The sequence below is a fragment of the Oncorhynchus keta genome, chromosome 23, assembly GCF_023373465.1.
Source record: "Oncorhynchus keta strain PuntledgeMale-10-30-2019 chromosome 23, Oket_V2, whole genome shotgun sequence".
In the NCBI taxonomy this organism is placed as follows: Eukaryota; Metazoa; Chordata; class Actinopteri; order Salmoniformes; family Salmonidae; genus Oncorhynchus; species Oncorhynchus keta.
The window spans coordinates 16,483,624-16,496,373 of record NC_068443.1 but is presented as its reverse complement, the minus strand read 5'-3'; the positions used below and the strand labels follow the sequence as shown (position 1 = coordinate 16,496,373).

Here is a 12,750-nt window from a genome sequence, read left to right as displayed (position 1 = left end):
CCCTGTGTTAAGATAGCATCCACTTTAAACTAAATGTTTCCCTTCGCATCAACCCAACAAGACGTTCAATAGTATTTTAATGAAACAAAATGTACCTTCCATCTTGTCAGCACTTGTCCGTTTGAGCTCTGATAATGTTCTTTCTAACTCTGTCAGTTTGTTACGAAGTCCCATGATCTCTGCAACTGAAAAATAAAAGCATGCCACTGGATGAAGCATTCAAAAACAGAAGTCACCCTCCAAATAATTGAGAAATAATTAACTTGTAGATTATAGATAAACTCCTTGAAACATGCTTGACAACTTACTGAGTTGTGGAATTCTACTGTCAGTTTCTTTCAGCTCGTCTCTCTTTTCATTCAGCTGGTCTCTCGTCTCCTGTAGCTGATTCTTTAGCTCTGAGACACACATTATTTCAAATGTTATCCTCTTTCTACCACAACGTTTTCTATTACACCGTATGCCTACAGAAAAGCTCTTAATGGTAAATATAAGGATAATAAACGTTCCAGCACAATTGTAAGAGTACTGAGGATAAAGACAAATTACAATGGCACTCACCAGCAATCTTGGCCTCAGATGACTGATTTAACTCTAACTCTTGCCTCTGCAATCTTGTCACTTGATTTTGGAGTGCAATGATCTGCAGAACTAAATGAGCAGGGATATGCAGGATGTCACAACATTCAACATTTGAAGTAATGTAGAAAATTCAAATCACGATTGCAGCCAACCCTGAAATGATAAGGCTTTTCACACTCACTCTGTTTACAGTTGCCATTGTTCTTCTCCTCGATTGTGGCAATCAATGCATCCAGTTCATTCTCAAGTGCTGTGGACAAGAATAATTGAAGAGCTTGAATGTATATTGGGATTTGAAAACTTCATGAATGGGCTAAATGCAGTGTATTGTCATCACACCATCCTATATGTCTACCAGTGAAGGACTATCCCTCCGAGGAAACATGATAACTATTGTTATTGGTCTAATGTGCTGAACACATAGAGACTCCTATGTTCTTCAGAACGCCTGTTACTCACCAGCAATCTGGTCAAAGTTTGTCCCATTGCTAACTCCTTTCTGCAGGTTCAAGATCTCATTCTGTATTGCAATGATCCTTAGAACTGCAACAAACAAACAGCTTAACAATTTGAGGAATATCATATACAGATAAATACTGAGCAGGCTGGACCTAAACTGTAAAAGCTGTCTGTTCAATGGAAAACAGACTATAAAAAGGCTAAATAATTACGAACCGTTCTCTGGTTGAGGAGCGTTATCCTCCAGTTCCTGTGTTTTCTTTGCCAGTTCTTTGATCTTCTCATCCAGCAACTTTTGGAGCTCTGAAAGACAAGTAAAAATCATGACAGGATCAATGCTAACATATGTATATCTTTCAAAACAAACATGATTTGCCATGAATAATGCGCGGCAACAGGGATACTCACCATTGATCTTAGTTGCAGAAGTCACAGTTCTCTTCTTTAGATCGTCTACCTCATTAGTCAGGGTCCATACCTCAAGAACTGATAGAACACATTGAAAATGAGCTGAGTAGTATTCTGAATCAGAAAGATAAACGAGACTACTCGCCTCATTCATCAGTGGGCACTGATGTATATTCATCTGCTCACCGAGTTTGTCGTTGTATCCAGTTACATTGTCCAGTTTATTCATTGCAGAACCAAGCTTATCTTGCAGATCTGTGAGAGACCAACACAAATCAGCTGTTGACTAGGTTCTATTGAATAGGGTTCATATCATTTAGATCACTCAGTGTCATCAGCAAAAGGTAGAGAGAGGTGAAGCTCACTGTCATATCGGCCCTGGAGTCCAGAGCACTGTGCATCCTTATCGCCCAGCCTCTTCTCCAGGTCTGGTTTGAGAAAACAATATTAGACAGATGAGATGCGTGCTTCTGTTTCTTTACCTGTAGTTATGATTCAAGCAGCTTTGCTCATCAAGCGCCTAGTTACACAAGCTGGTGAACCAGACTAATATCAGAAGGACCTGATCTTGGCTTACCTTTGTTCTGGGCCTGACATCTGGCGCTCTCTTCCTCTCTGGCCTCTAGTTGTTCCTGAAGCGCTGTAATTGAAGTACTAATGTTAGCATACTGCTACATATACTCGGTACATCATGATGACTATACATAACAATTTCCCCAAACCCATTTCTTTTTAACACTTTTCAATATGTGAGATTTTAATGATCATAAGTGGAACATGAGACAAAATAGACAAACCAGAGATTTCTGATGCAGTTTCATCTTTGCCTTTTGAAGCTTCAATCTGTATCTCATTCATTTGTTTCTGTAGTTCAATGATCTTCAGAACTGAAATAACAGAACAAAAAGGCACTGTGTAATTCAATACTAACATCAAATCATTGTATTCAACCTTTTAGAAGATTATACATGTTTAATGACTTCTAATGACTACTCTTGTCAACATACTCTGTTCTGCATTTTTGGCATCTACAGCCCTCAGTTGTGTAGTGTTTTCTTCAAGCTGCTTGCTCTTCTGCTTCAGTAGACTCTGTAGATCTGAGGAGGAAAGATATTTATTACAGCGGAGTCGGAAAGTACAGCCTTATTCTAAAATGGATTACATCATTTTCCCCTCTCATCAGTCGACACAGTACCCCATAATGACAAAGCAAAAACTGGTTTTGAGAATTTTATGCATATTTATTTAAAAAAAAAAATAATAATGACATATCATATTTACATAAGTATTCAGACCCTTTACTCAGTACTTTGTTGAAACACCTTTGGCAGCGATTACAGCCTCGAGTCTTTGTGGGTACGACGTTACAAGCTTGGCACACCTGTATTTGGGGAGTTTCTCCCATTCTTGTCTGCAGATCCCCTCAAGCTCTGTCAGGTTGGATGAGGAGCGTCGCTGCACAACTATTTTCAGGTCTCTCCAGAGATGTTCGATCGGGTTCAAGTCCAGGCTCTGGCTGGGCCACTCAAGGACATTCAGAAACTTGTCACAAAGCCACTCCTGCGTTGTCTTGGCTGTGTGCTTAGGGTCGTTGTCCTGTTGGAAGCTGAACCTTTGCCCTAATCTGGAGGTCCTGAGCTCTCTGGACAGGATTTCATCAAGGATCTCTCTGTACTTTGAGCCATTCATCTTTCACTCAATCCTGACTAGTCTCCTGCCACTGAAAAACATCCCCACAGCATGATGCTGCCACCACCACGCTTCACCGTATGGATGGTATTGGCCAGATGATGAGCGGTGCCTGGTTTCCTCCAGACATGACACTTGGCATTCAGAACAAGAGTTCAATATTGGTTTCATCAGACCAGAAAATATTGTTTCTCATGGTCTGACAGTCCTGTCATGTGCCGTTTATTGAGGAGTGGCTTCCGTCTGGCCATACTACCAAAAAGGCCTCATTGGTGGAGTGCTGCAGAGATGGTTTTCCTTCTGGAAGTGTCGCCCATCTCCACAAAGGCTCTTCTCCCCGATAGCTCAGTTTGGCCGGGAGGCCAGCTCTTGGAAGAGTCTTGGTGGTTACAAACTTCTTCAATTTAAGAACGATGGAGGCCACTGTGGGGATCTCCAATGCTGTAGAAATGTTTTGGTGCCCTTCGCCAGATCTGTGCCTCGACGACAACCCTGTCTCGGAGCTCTACGGACAATTCCTTCGACCTCATGGCTTAGTTTCTGCTCTGACATGCACTGTCAACTGTGGGTCATTATATAGATAGGTGTGTGCCTTTCCAAATCATGTCCAATCAATTGAATTTACCACAGTTGGACTCCAGTCAAGTTGTAGAAACATCAAGGATGATCAATGGAAACAGGATGCACCTGAGCTCAATTTCTAGTCTCACAGCAAAGGGTCTGAATACTTATGTCAATAAGGTATTTCAGTTTTACATTTGTAATAGATTTGCAAAAATTCAAAAAACATTTTTCTCTTTGTCATTATGGGTTAATGTGTAGATTGATGAGGAGCATTTTTGTATTTAATCCATTTTAGAAAAAAAGGCTGTAACGTAACAAAATATGGGAAAAGTGAGGGAGTCTGAATACTTTCCGAATACACTGTATCTTACCAATTATAATCTCCCCTGTGTTAAGATAGCATCCACTTTAAACTAAATGTTTCCCTTCGCATCAACCCAACAAGACGTTCAATAGTATTTTAATGAAACAAAATGTACCTTCCATCTTGTCAGCACTTGTCCGTTTGAGCTCTGATAATGTTCTTTCTAACTCTGTCAGTTTGTTACGAAGTCCCATGATCTCTGCAACTGAAAAATAAAAGCATGCCACTGGATGAAGCATTCAAAAACAGAAGTCACCCTCCAAATAATTGAGAAATAATTAACTTGTAGATTATAGATAAACTCCTTGAAACATGCTTGACAACTTACTGAGTTGTGGAATTCTACTGTCAGTTTCTTTCAGCTCGTCTCTCTTTTCATTCAGCTGGTCTCTCGTCTCCTGTAGCTGATTCTTTAGCTCTGAGACACACATTATTTCAAATGTTATCCTCTTTCTACCACAACGTTTTCTATTACACCGTATGCCTACAGAAAAGCTCTTAATGGTAAATATAAGGATAATAAACGTTCCAGCACAATTGTAAGAGTACTGAGGATAAAGACAAATTACAATGGCACTCACCAGCAATCTTGGCCTCAGATGACTGATTTAACTCTAACTCTTGCCTCTGCAATCTTGTCACTTGATTTTGGAGTGCAATGATCTGCAGAACTAAATGAGCAGGGATATGCAGGATGTCACAACATTCAACATTTGAAGTAATGTAGAAAATTCAAATCACGATTGCAGCCAACCCTGAAATGATAAGGCTTTTCACACTCACTCTGTTTACAGTTGCCATTGTTCTTCTCCTCGATTGTGGCAATCAATGCATCCAGTTCATTCTCAAGTGCTGTGGACAAGAATAATTGAAGAGCTTGAATGTATATTGGGATTTGAAAACTTCATGAATGGGCTAAATGCAGTGTATTGTCATCACACCATCCTATATGTCTACCAGTGAAGGACTATCCCTCCGAGGAAACATGATAACTATTGTTATTGGTCTAATGTGCTGAACACATAGAGACTCCTATGTTCTTCAGAACGCCTGTTACTCACCAGCAATCTGGTCAAAGTTTGTCCCATTGCTAACTCCTTTCTGCAGGTTCAAGATCTCATTCTGTATTGCAATGATCCTTAGAACTGCAACAAACAAACAGCTTAACAATTTGAGGAATATCATATACAGATAAATACTGAGCAGGCTGGACCTAAACTGTAAAAGCTGTCTGTTCAATGGAAAACAGACTATAAAAAGGCTAAATAATTACGAACCGTTCTCTGGTTGAGGAGCGTTATCCTCCAGTTCCTGTGTTTTCTTTGCCAGTTCTTTGATCTTCTCATCCAGCAACTTTTGGAGCTCTGAAAGACAAGTAAAAATCATGACAGGATCAATGCTAACATATGTATATCTTTCAAAACAAACATGATTTGCCATGAATAATGCGCGGCAACAGGGATACTCACCATTGATCTTAGTTGCAGAAGTCACAGTTCTCTTCTTTAGATCGTCTACCTCATTAGTCAGGGTCCATACCTCAAGAACTGATAGAACACATTGAAAATGAGCTGAGTAGTATTCTGAATCAGAAAGATAAACGAGACTACTCGCCTCATTCATCAGTGGGCACTGATGTATATTCATCTGCTCACCGAGTTTGTCGTTGTATCCAGTTACATTGTCCAGTTTATTCATTGCAGAACCAAGCTTATCTTGCAGATCTGTGAGAGACCAACACAAATCAGCTGTTGACTAGGTTCTATTGAATAGGGTTCATATCATTTAGATCACTCAGTGTCATCAGCAAAAGGTAGAGAGAGGTGAAGCTCACTGTCATATCGGCCCTGGAGTCCAGAGCACTGTGCATCCTTATCGCCCAGCCTCTTCTCCAGGTCTGGTTTGAGAAAACAATATTAGACAGATGAGATGCGTGCTTCTGTTTCTTTACCTGTAGTTATGATTCAAGCAGCTTTGCTCATCAAGCGCCTAGTTACACAAGCTGGTGAACCAGACTAATATCAGAAGGACCTGATCTTGGCTTACCTTTGTTCTGGGCCTGACATCTGGCGCTCTCTTCCTCTCTGGCCTCTAGTTGTTCCTGAAGCGCTGTAATTGAAGTACTAATGTTAGCATACTGCTACATATACTCGGTACATCATGATGACTATACATAACAATTTCCCCAAACCCATTTCTTTTTAACACTTTTCAATATGTGAGATTTTAATGATCATAAGTGGAACATGAGACAAAATAGACAAACCAGAGATTTCTGATGCAGTTTCATCTTTGCCTTTTGAAGCTTCAATCTGTATCTCATTCATTTGTTTCTGTAGTTCAATGATCTTCAGAACTGAAATAACAGAACAAAAAGGCACTGTGTAATTCAATACTAACATCAAATCATTGTATTCAACCTTTTAGAAGATTATACATGTTTAATGACTTCTAATGACTACTCTTGTCAACATACTCTGTTCTGCATTTTTGGCATCTACAGCCCTCAGTTGTGTAGTGTTTTCTTCAAGCTGCTTGCTCTTCTGCTTCAGTAGACTCTGTAGATCTGAGGAGGAAAGATATTTATTACAGCGGAGTCGGAAAGTACAGCCTTATTCTAAAATGGATTACATCATTTTCCCCTCTCATCAGTCGACACAGTACCCCATAATGACAAAGCAAAAACTGGTTTTGAGAATTTTATGCATATTTATTAAAAAAATATATAATAATGACATATCATATTTACATAAGTATTCAGACCCTTTACTCAGTACTTTGTTGAAACACCTTTGGCAGCGATTACAGCCTCGAGTCTTTGTGGGTACGACGTTACAAGCTTGGCACACCTGTATCTGGGGAGTTTCTCCCATTCTTGTCTGCAGATCCCCTCAAGCTCTGTCAGGTTGGATGAGGAGCGTCGCTGCACAACTATTTTCAGGTCTCTCCAGATATGTTCGATCGGGTTCAAGTCCAGGCTCTGGCTGGGCCACTCAAGGACATTCAGAAACTTGTCACAAAGCCACTCCTGCGTTGTCTTGGCTGTGTGCTTAGGGTCGTTGTCCTGTTGGAAGCTGAACCTTTGCCCTAATCTGGAGGTCCTGAGCTCTCTGGACAGGATTTCATCAAGGATCTCTCTGTACTTTGAGCCATTCATCTTTCACTCAATCCTGACTAGTCTCCCTGCCACTGAAAAACATCCCCACAGCATGATGCTGCCACCACCACGCTTCACCGTATGGATGGTATTGGCCAGATGATGAGCGGTGCCTGGTTTCCTCCAGACATGACACTTGGCATTCAGAACAAGAGTTCAATATTGGTTTCATCAGACCAGAAAATATTGTTTCTCATGGTCTGACAGTCCTGTCATGTGCCGTTTTATTGAGGAGTGGCTTCCGTCTGGCCATACTACCAAAAAGGCCTCATTGGTGGAGTGCTGCAGAGATGGTTTTCCTTCTGGAAGTGTCGCCCATCTCCACAAAGGCTCTTCTCCCCGATAGCTCAGTTTGGCCGGGAGGCCAGCTCTTGGAAGAGTCTTGGTGGTTACAAACTTCTTCAATTTAAGAACGATGGAGGCCACTGTGGGGATCTCCAATGCTGTAGAAATGTTTTGGTGCCCTTCGCCAGATCTGTGCCTCGACGACAACCCTGTCTCGGAGCTCTACGGACAATTCCTTCGACCTCATGGCTTAGTTTCTGCTCTGACATGCACTGTCAACTGTGGGTCATTATATAGATAGGTGTGTGCCTTTCCAAATCATGTCCAATCAATTGAATTTACCACAGTTGGACTCCAGTCAAGTTGTAGAAACATCAAGGATGATCAATGGAAACAGGATGCACCTGAGCTCAATTTCTAGTCTCACAGCAAAGGGTCTGAATACTTATGTCAATAAGGTATTTCAGTTTTACATTTGTAATAGATTTGCAAAAATTCAAAAAAACATTTTCTCTTTGTCATTATGGGTTAATGTGTAGATTGATGAGGAGCATTTTTGTATTTAATCCATTTTAGAAAAAGGCTGTAACGTAACAAAATATGGGAAAAGTGAGGGAGTCTGAATACTTTCCGAATACACTGTATCTTACCAATTATAATCTCCCTGTGTTAAGATAGCATCCACTTTAAACTAAATGTTTCCCTTCGCATCAACCCAACAAGACGTTCAATAGTATTTTAATGAAACAAAATGTACCTTCCATCTTGTCAGCACTTGTCCGTTTGAGCTCTGATAATGTTCTTTCTAACTCTGTCAGTTTGTTACGAAGTCCCATGATCTCTGCAACTGAAAAATAAAAGCATGCCACTGGATGAAGCATTCAAAAACAGAAGTCACCCTCCAAATAATTGAGAAATAATTAACTTGTAGATTATAGATAAACTCCTTGAAACATGCTTGACAACTTACTGAGTTGTGGAATTCTACTGTCAGTTTCTTTCAGCTCGTCTCTCTTTTCATTCAGCTGGTCTCTCGTCTCCTGTAGCTGATTCTCTAGCTCTGAGACACACATTATTTCAAATGTTATCCTCTTTCTACCACAACGTTTTCTATTACACCGTATGCCTACAGAAAAGCTCTTAATGGTAAATATAAGGATAATAAACGTTCCAGCACAATTGTAAGAGTACTGAGGATAAAGACAAATTACAATGGCACTCACCAGCAATCTTGGCCTCAGATGACTGATTTAACTCTAACTCTTGCCTCTGCAATCTTGTCACTTGATTTTGGAGTGCAATGATCTGCAGAACTAAATGAGCAGGGATATGCAGGATGTCACAACATTCAACATTTGAAGTAATGTAGAAAATTCAAATCACGATTGCAGCCAACCCTGAAATGATAAGGCTTTTCACACTCACTCTGTTTACAGTTGCCATTGTTCTTCTCCTCGATTGTGGCAATCAATGCATCCAGTTCATTCTCAAGTGCTGTGGACAAGAATAATTGAAGAGCTTGAATGTATATTGGGATTTGAAAACTTCATGAATGGGCTAAATGCAGTGTATTGTCATCACACCATCCTATATGTCTACCAGTGAAGGACTATCCCTCCGAGGAAACATGATAACTATTGTTATTGGTCTAATGTGCTGAACACATAGAGACTCCTATGTTCTTCAGAACGCCTGTTACTCACCAGCAATCTGGTCAAAGTTTGTCCCATTGCTAACTCCTTTCTGCAGGTTCAAGATCTCATTCTGTATTGCAATGATCCTTAGAACTGCAACAAACAAACAGCTTAACAATTTGAGGAATATCATATACAGATAAATACTGAGCAGGCTGGACCTAAACTGTAAAAGCTGTCTGTTCAATGGAAAACAGACTATAAAAAGGCTAAATAATTACGAACCGTTCTCTGGTTGAGGAGCGTTATCCTCCAGTTCCTGTGTTTTCTTTGCCAGTTCTTTGATCTTCTCATCCAGCAACTTTTGGAGCTCTGAAAGACAAGTAAAAATCATGACAGGATCAATGCTAACATATGTATATCTTTCAAAACAAACATGATTTGCCATGAATAATGCGCGGCAACAGGGATACTCACCATTGATCTTAGTTGCAGAAGTCACAGTTCTCGTCTTTAGATCGTCTACCTCATTAGTCAGGGTCCATACCTCAAGAACTGATAGAACACATTGAAATGAGCTGAGTAGTATTCTGAATCAGAAAGATAAACGAGACTACTCGCCTCATTCATCAGTGGGCACTGATGTATATTCATCTGCTCACCGAGTTTGTCGTTGTATCCAGTTACATTGTCCAGTTTATTCATTGCAGAACCAAGCTTATCTTGCAGATCTGTGAGAGACCAACACAAATCAGCTGTTGACTAGGTTCTATTGAATAGGGTTCATATCATTTAGATCACTCAGTGTCATCAGCAAAAGGTAGAGAGAGGTGAAGCTCACTGTCATATCGGCCCTGGAGTCCAGAGCACTGTGCATCCTTATCGCCCAGCCTCTTCTCCAGGTCTGGTTTGAGAAAACAATATTAGACTGATCAAATCAAATAAAATTTTGTCACATACACATGGTTAGCAGATGCTAGTGCGAGTGTAGCGAAATGCTTGTGCTTCTAGTTCCGACAATGCAGTAATAACCAACAAGTAATCTTGCTAACAATTCCAAAACTACTACCTTATAGACACAAGTGTAAGGGGATAAAGAATATGAGATGCGTGCTTCTGTTTCTTTACCTGTAGTTATGATTCAAGCAGCTTTGCTCATCAAGCGTCTAGTTACACAAACTGGTGAACCAGACTAATATCAGAAGGACCTGATCTTGGCTTACCTTTGTTCTGGGCCTGACATCTGGCGCTCTCTTCCTCTCTGGCCTCTAGTTGTTCCTGAAGCGCTGTAATTCAATTACTAATGTTAACATATTATTACATAAATGAGGTACATATTCAAAGATTGTATGAGTTATATTTTAACAAGTTAATGATATATTAAAAAATCAACAAAATAATGATATATTTATTATGCTTGATGAAGTCCAAACACTCACCAGTAACATCAGCAGCAGTTTCATTGAATTGCTGAGATGCAGCATTTTGTATGTCTCTGAGTTTCCTTTGTAGATGAAGAATTTGCATAACTTCGAGTACAAAAAAAAGTAGTGAGTTACAGTATTTTAAAGTGGCACTAAATAAATAAATGTTATCATGGAACTTTTAGATAAGTCTTTGTTCTGTTGAGAACAAGGTAAAAAAGTACTTAAGCAGCATGTCCATTATATTCAAAATATGCAGTGAGCTATTTTTAAAACAGTCGTTGGCTATTTCAGGTTACTATAGTAACTCACTCAGGTAAGAATTCTTGCTGTCTTTCTTCTCCAGTCTTTTTATATTCTCCTCAAGCTGCCTCTTGCTTTCCTTAAGCTGTGTTGTCAGCTCTGAGAGATGGAATTTAAAAGGTCATATCACAACCTGAGAAATCTGACTTCATCATAATTAATTCTACTTTGGGCTCTTTTCAATCTGTATCACTGAAGCATTTCAGATTGCGAGCTAGAAATGTAAAGGTCATTTCTGATTGAGCCGACATATGCAGAATTTACCATGAATGCTGACATGAACATTGCCTTTCAATTTCAATCAAGTTTTAACTCTGAATTTCAGCAATATGGATTGAATATATCCCTTTATTTCTATTTATTTCTATTCAGTACCAGTCAAAAGGTTGGACACACCTACTCATTCCGGGGTTTTTCTTTATTATTACAATTTTCTACATTGTAGAACAATAGTGAAGACAACAACACTATGAAATAACATATATATGGAATCATTTAGTAACCAAAAAAGTGTTAAACAAATCAAAATATATTTTAGATTTGAGATTATTCAAAGTAGCCAGCCTTTTCCTTGATGATAGCTTTGCACACTCTTGGCATTCTCTCATCCAGCTTGATGAGGCAGTCACCTGGAAAGCATTTCAATGAACAGGTGTGCCTTGTTAAAAGTAAATTTATGGAATTTCATTCCTTCTTAATGCGTTTAAGCCAATCAGTTGTGTTGTGACTGTAGTATCTGTGATCTATATCTGTTTATATTAGTTACTATGCTGTTACTAAGCAGTAATGTATTACGGTAGTGTTATGTTACTACACCTAATAGGAAATGCACATGCGCACTATTTGGCCGGGGCTGTAGAGCACGAGAGGTTTTGACTAAACAAAACAAACTGTACTCCCGTCTCCTGCCTGGTCATTTCTCCACAGCACAAATATTACAGTGACAAGGTAGAGGTGATATACAGAAGATAGCCCTATTTGGTAAAAGACCAAGTCCATATTATGGCAAGAACAGCTCAAATAAGCAAAGAGAAAGGACAGCCCATTATTACTTTAAGACATGAAGGTCAGACGATCCAGAAAATGTCAAGAACTTTGAAAGTTTCTTCAAGTGCAGTCGCAAAAACCATCGGCTATGATGAAACTCGCTCTCATGAGGACCGCCACAGGAAAGGAAGACCCAGAGTTAAGTTCATTAGAGTTACCAGTCTCAGAAAGTGAAGCCCGAATAAATGCTTCACAGAGTTCAAGTAACAGACACATCTCAACATCAACTGTTCTGAGGAGTGAATCTGGCCTTCATGGTCGATTTTCTGCAAAGAAACCACCACTAAAGGACACCAATCAGAATAAGAGACTTGCTTGGACCAAGAAACACGAGCAATGGAAATCTGTCCTTTGGTCTGACGAATCCAAATTAGAGATTTTTGGTTCCAACCGCTGCTTCTTTGTGAAACGCAGAGTAGGTGAACGGATGGTCTCTGCATGTGTGGTTCCCACCGTGAAGCATGGAGGAGGAGGTCTGATGGTGTGGTGGTGCTGGTGACACTGTCTGTGATTTATTTAGAATTCAAGGCACACTTAACCAGCATGGCTACCACAGCATGGTTACAGCATTCTGCAGCGATACGCCATCCTATCTGGTTTGCTCTTAGAGTGGGACTATAATTTGAGTCAACACACATCCAGGCTGTATAAGGGCTATTAGACCAAAAAGGAGAGTGATGACTGCTGCATCAGATGCACTGGCTCCCACAATCACCCAACCTCAATTCAATTGAGATGGTATGGGATGAGTTGCATCGCAGAGTGATAACAACTGCTCAGCATATGTGGAAACTCCTTCAAGACTGTTGGAAAAGCATTCCAGGTGAAGCTGGT

General features: G+C 40.0%; 1 protein-coding gene across 37 annotated transcripts in view; it reads right to left on the bottom strand.

Moving 5' to 3' along the window:
- Nucleotides 1-12,750, bottom strand: part of LOC118373556 (putative leucine-rich repeat-containing protein DDB_G0290503) — a 31,373-nt gene that overhangs the window by 7,126 nt on the left and 11,497 nt on the right. For 3 of the 37 annotated variants that reach the window (XM_052476621.1, XM_052476620.1, XM_052476582.1), the window contains exons 27-62: nt 10,879-10,968; nt 10,582-10,671; nt 10,366-10,428; nt 9,984-10,046; nt 9,805-9,873; nt 9,620-9,697; nt 9,428-9,514; nt 9,212-9,295; nt 8,934-9,002; nt 8,732-8,821; nt 8,479-8,568; nt 8,266-8,355; nt 6,543-6,632; nt 6,333-6,422; nt 6,113-6,175; nt 5,901-5,963; nt 5,722-5,790; nt 5,536-5,613; nt 5,344-5,430; nt 5,128-5,211; nt 4,850-4,918; nt 4,648-4,737; nt 4,395-4,484; nt 4,182-4,271; nt 2,457-2,546; nt 2,247-2,336; nt 2,027-2,089; nt 1,815-1,877; nt 1,636-1,704; nt 1,450-1,527; nt 1,258-1,344; nt 1,042-1,125; nt 764-832; nt 562-651; nt 309-398; nt 96-185 (exon numbers count right to left, since the gene is read on the bottom strand). In XM_052476621.1, coding sequence (XP_052332581.1) covers nt 96-185; nt 309-398; nt 562-651; nt 764-832; nt 1,042-1,125; nt 1,258-1,344; nt 1,450-1,527; nt 1,636-1,704; nt 1,815-1,877; nt 2,027-2,089; nt 2,247-2,336; nt 2,457-2,546; nt 4,182-4,271; nt 4,395-4,484; nt 4,648-4,737; nt 4,850-4,918; nt 5,128-5,211; nt 5,344-5,430; nt 5,536-5,613; nt 5,722-5,790; nt 5,901-5,963; nt 6,113-6,175; nt 6,333-6,422; nt 6,543-6,632; nt 8,266-8,355; nt 8,479-8,568; nt 8,732-8,821; nt 8,934-9,002; nt 9,212-9,295; nt 9,428-9,514; nt 9,620-9,697; nt 9,805-9,873; nt 9,984-10,046; nt 10,366-10,428; nt 10,582-10,671; nt 10,879-10,968 — 2,889 coding nt within the window. The remainder of the gene's footprint in view (nt 1-95; nt 186-308; nt 399-561; nt 652-763; nt 833-1,041; nt 1,126-1,257; nt 1,345-1,449; nt 1,528-1,635; nt 1,705-1,814; nt 1,878-2,026; nt 2,090-2,246; nt 2,337-2,456; nt 2,547-4,181; nt 4,272-4,394; nt 4,485-4,647; nt 4,738-4,849; nt 4,919-5,127; nt 5,212-5,343; nt 5,431-5,535; nt 5,614-5,721; nt 5,791-5,900; nt 5,964-6,112; nt 6,176-6,332; nt 6,423-6,542; nt 6,633-8,265; nt 8,356-8,478; nt 8,569-8,731; nt 8,822-8,933; nt 9,003-9,211; nt 9,296-9,427; nt 9,515-9,619; nt 9,698-9,804; nt 9,874-9,983; nt 10,047-10,365; nt 10,429-10,581; nt 10,672-10,878; nt 10,969-12,750) is intronic. The other 34 variants (XM_052476619.1, XM_052476617.1, XM_052476614.1 and 31 more) reach the window with 34 other exon arrangements.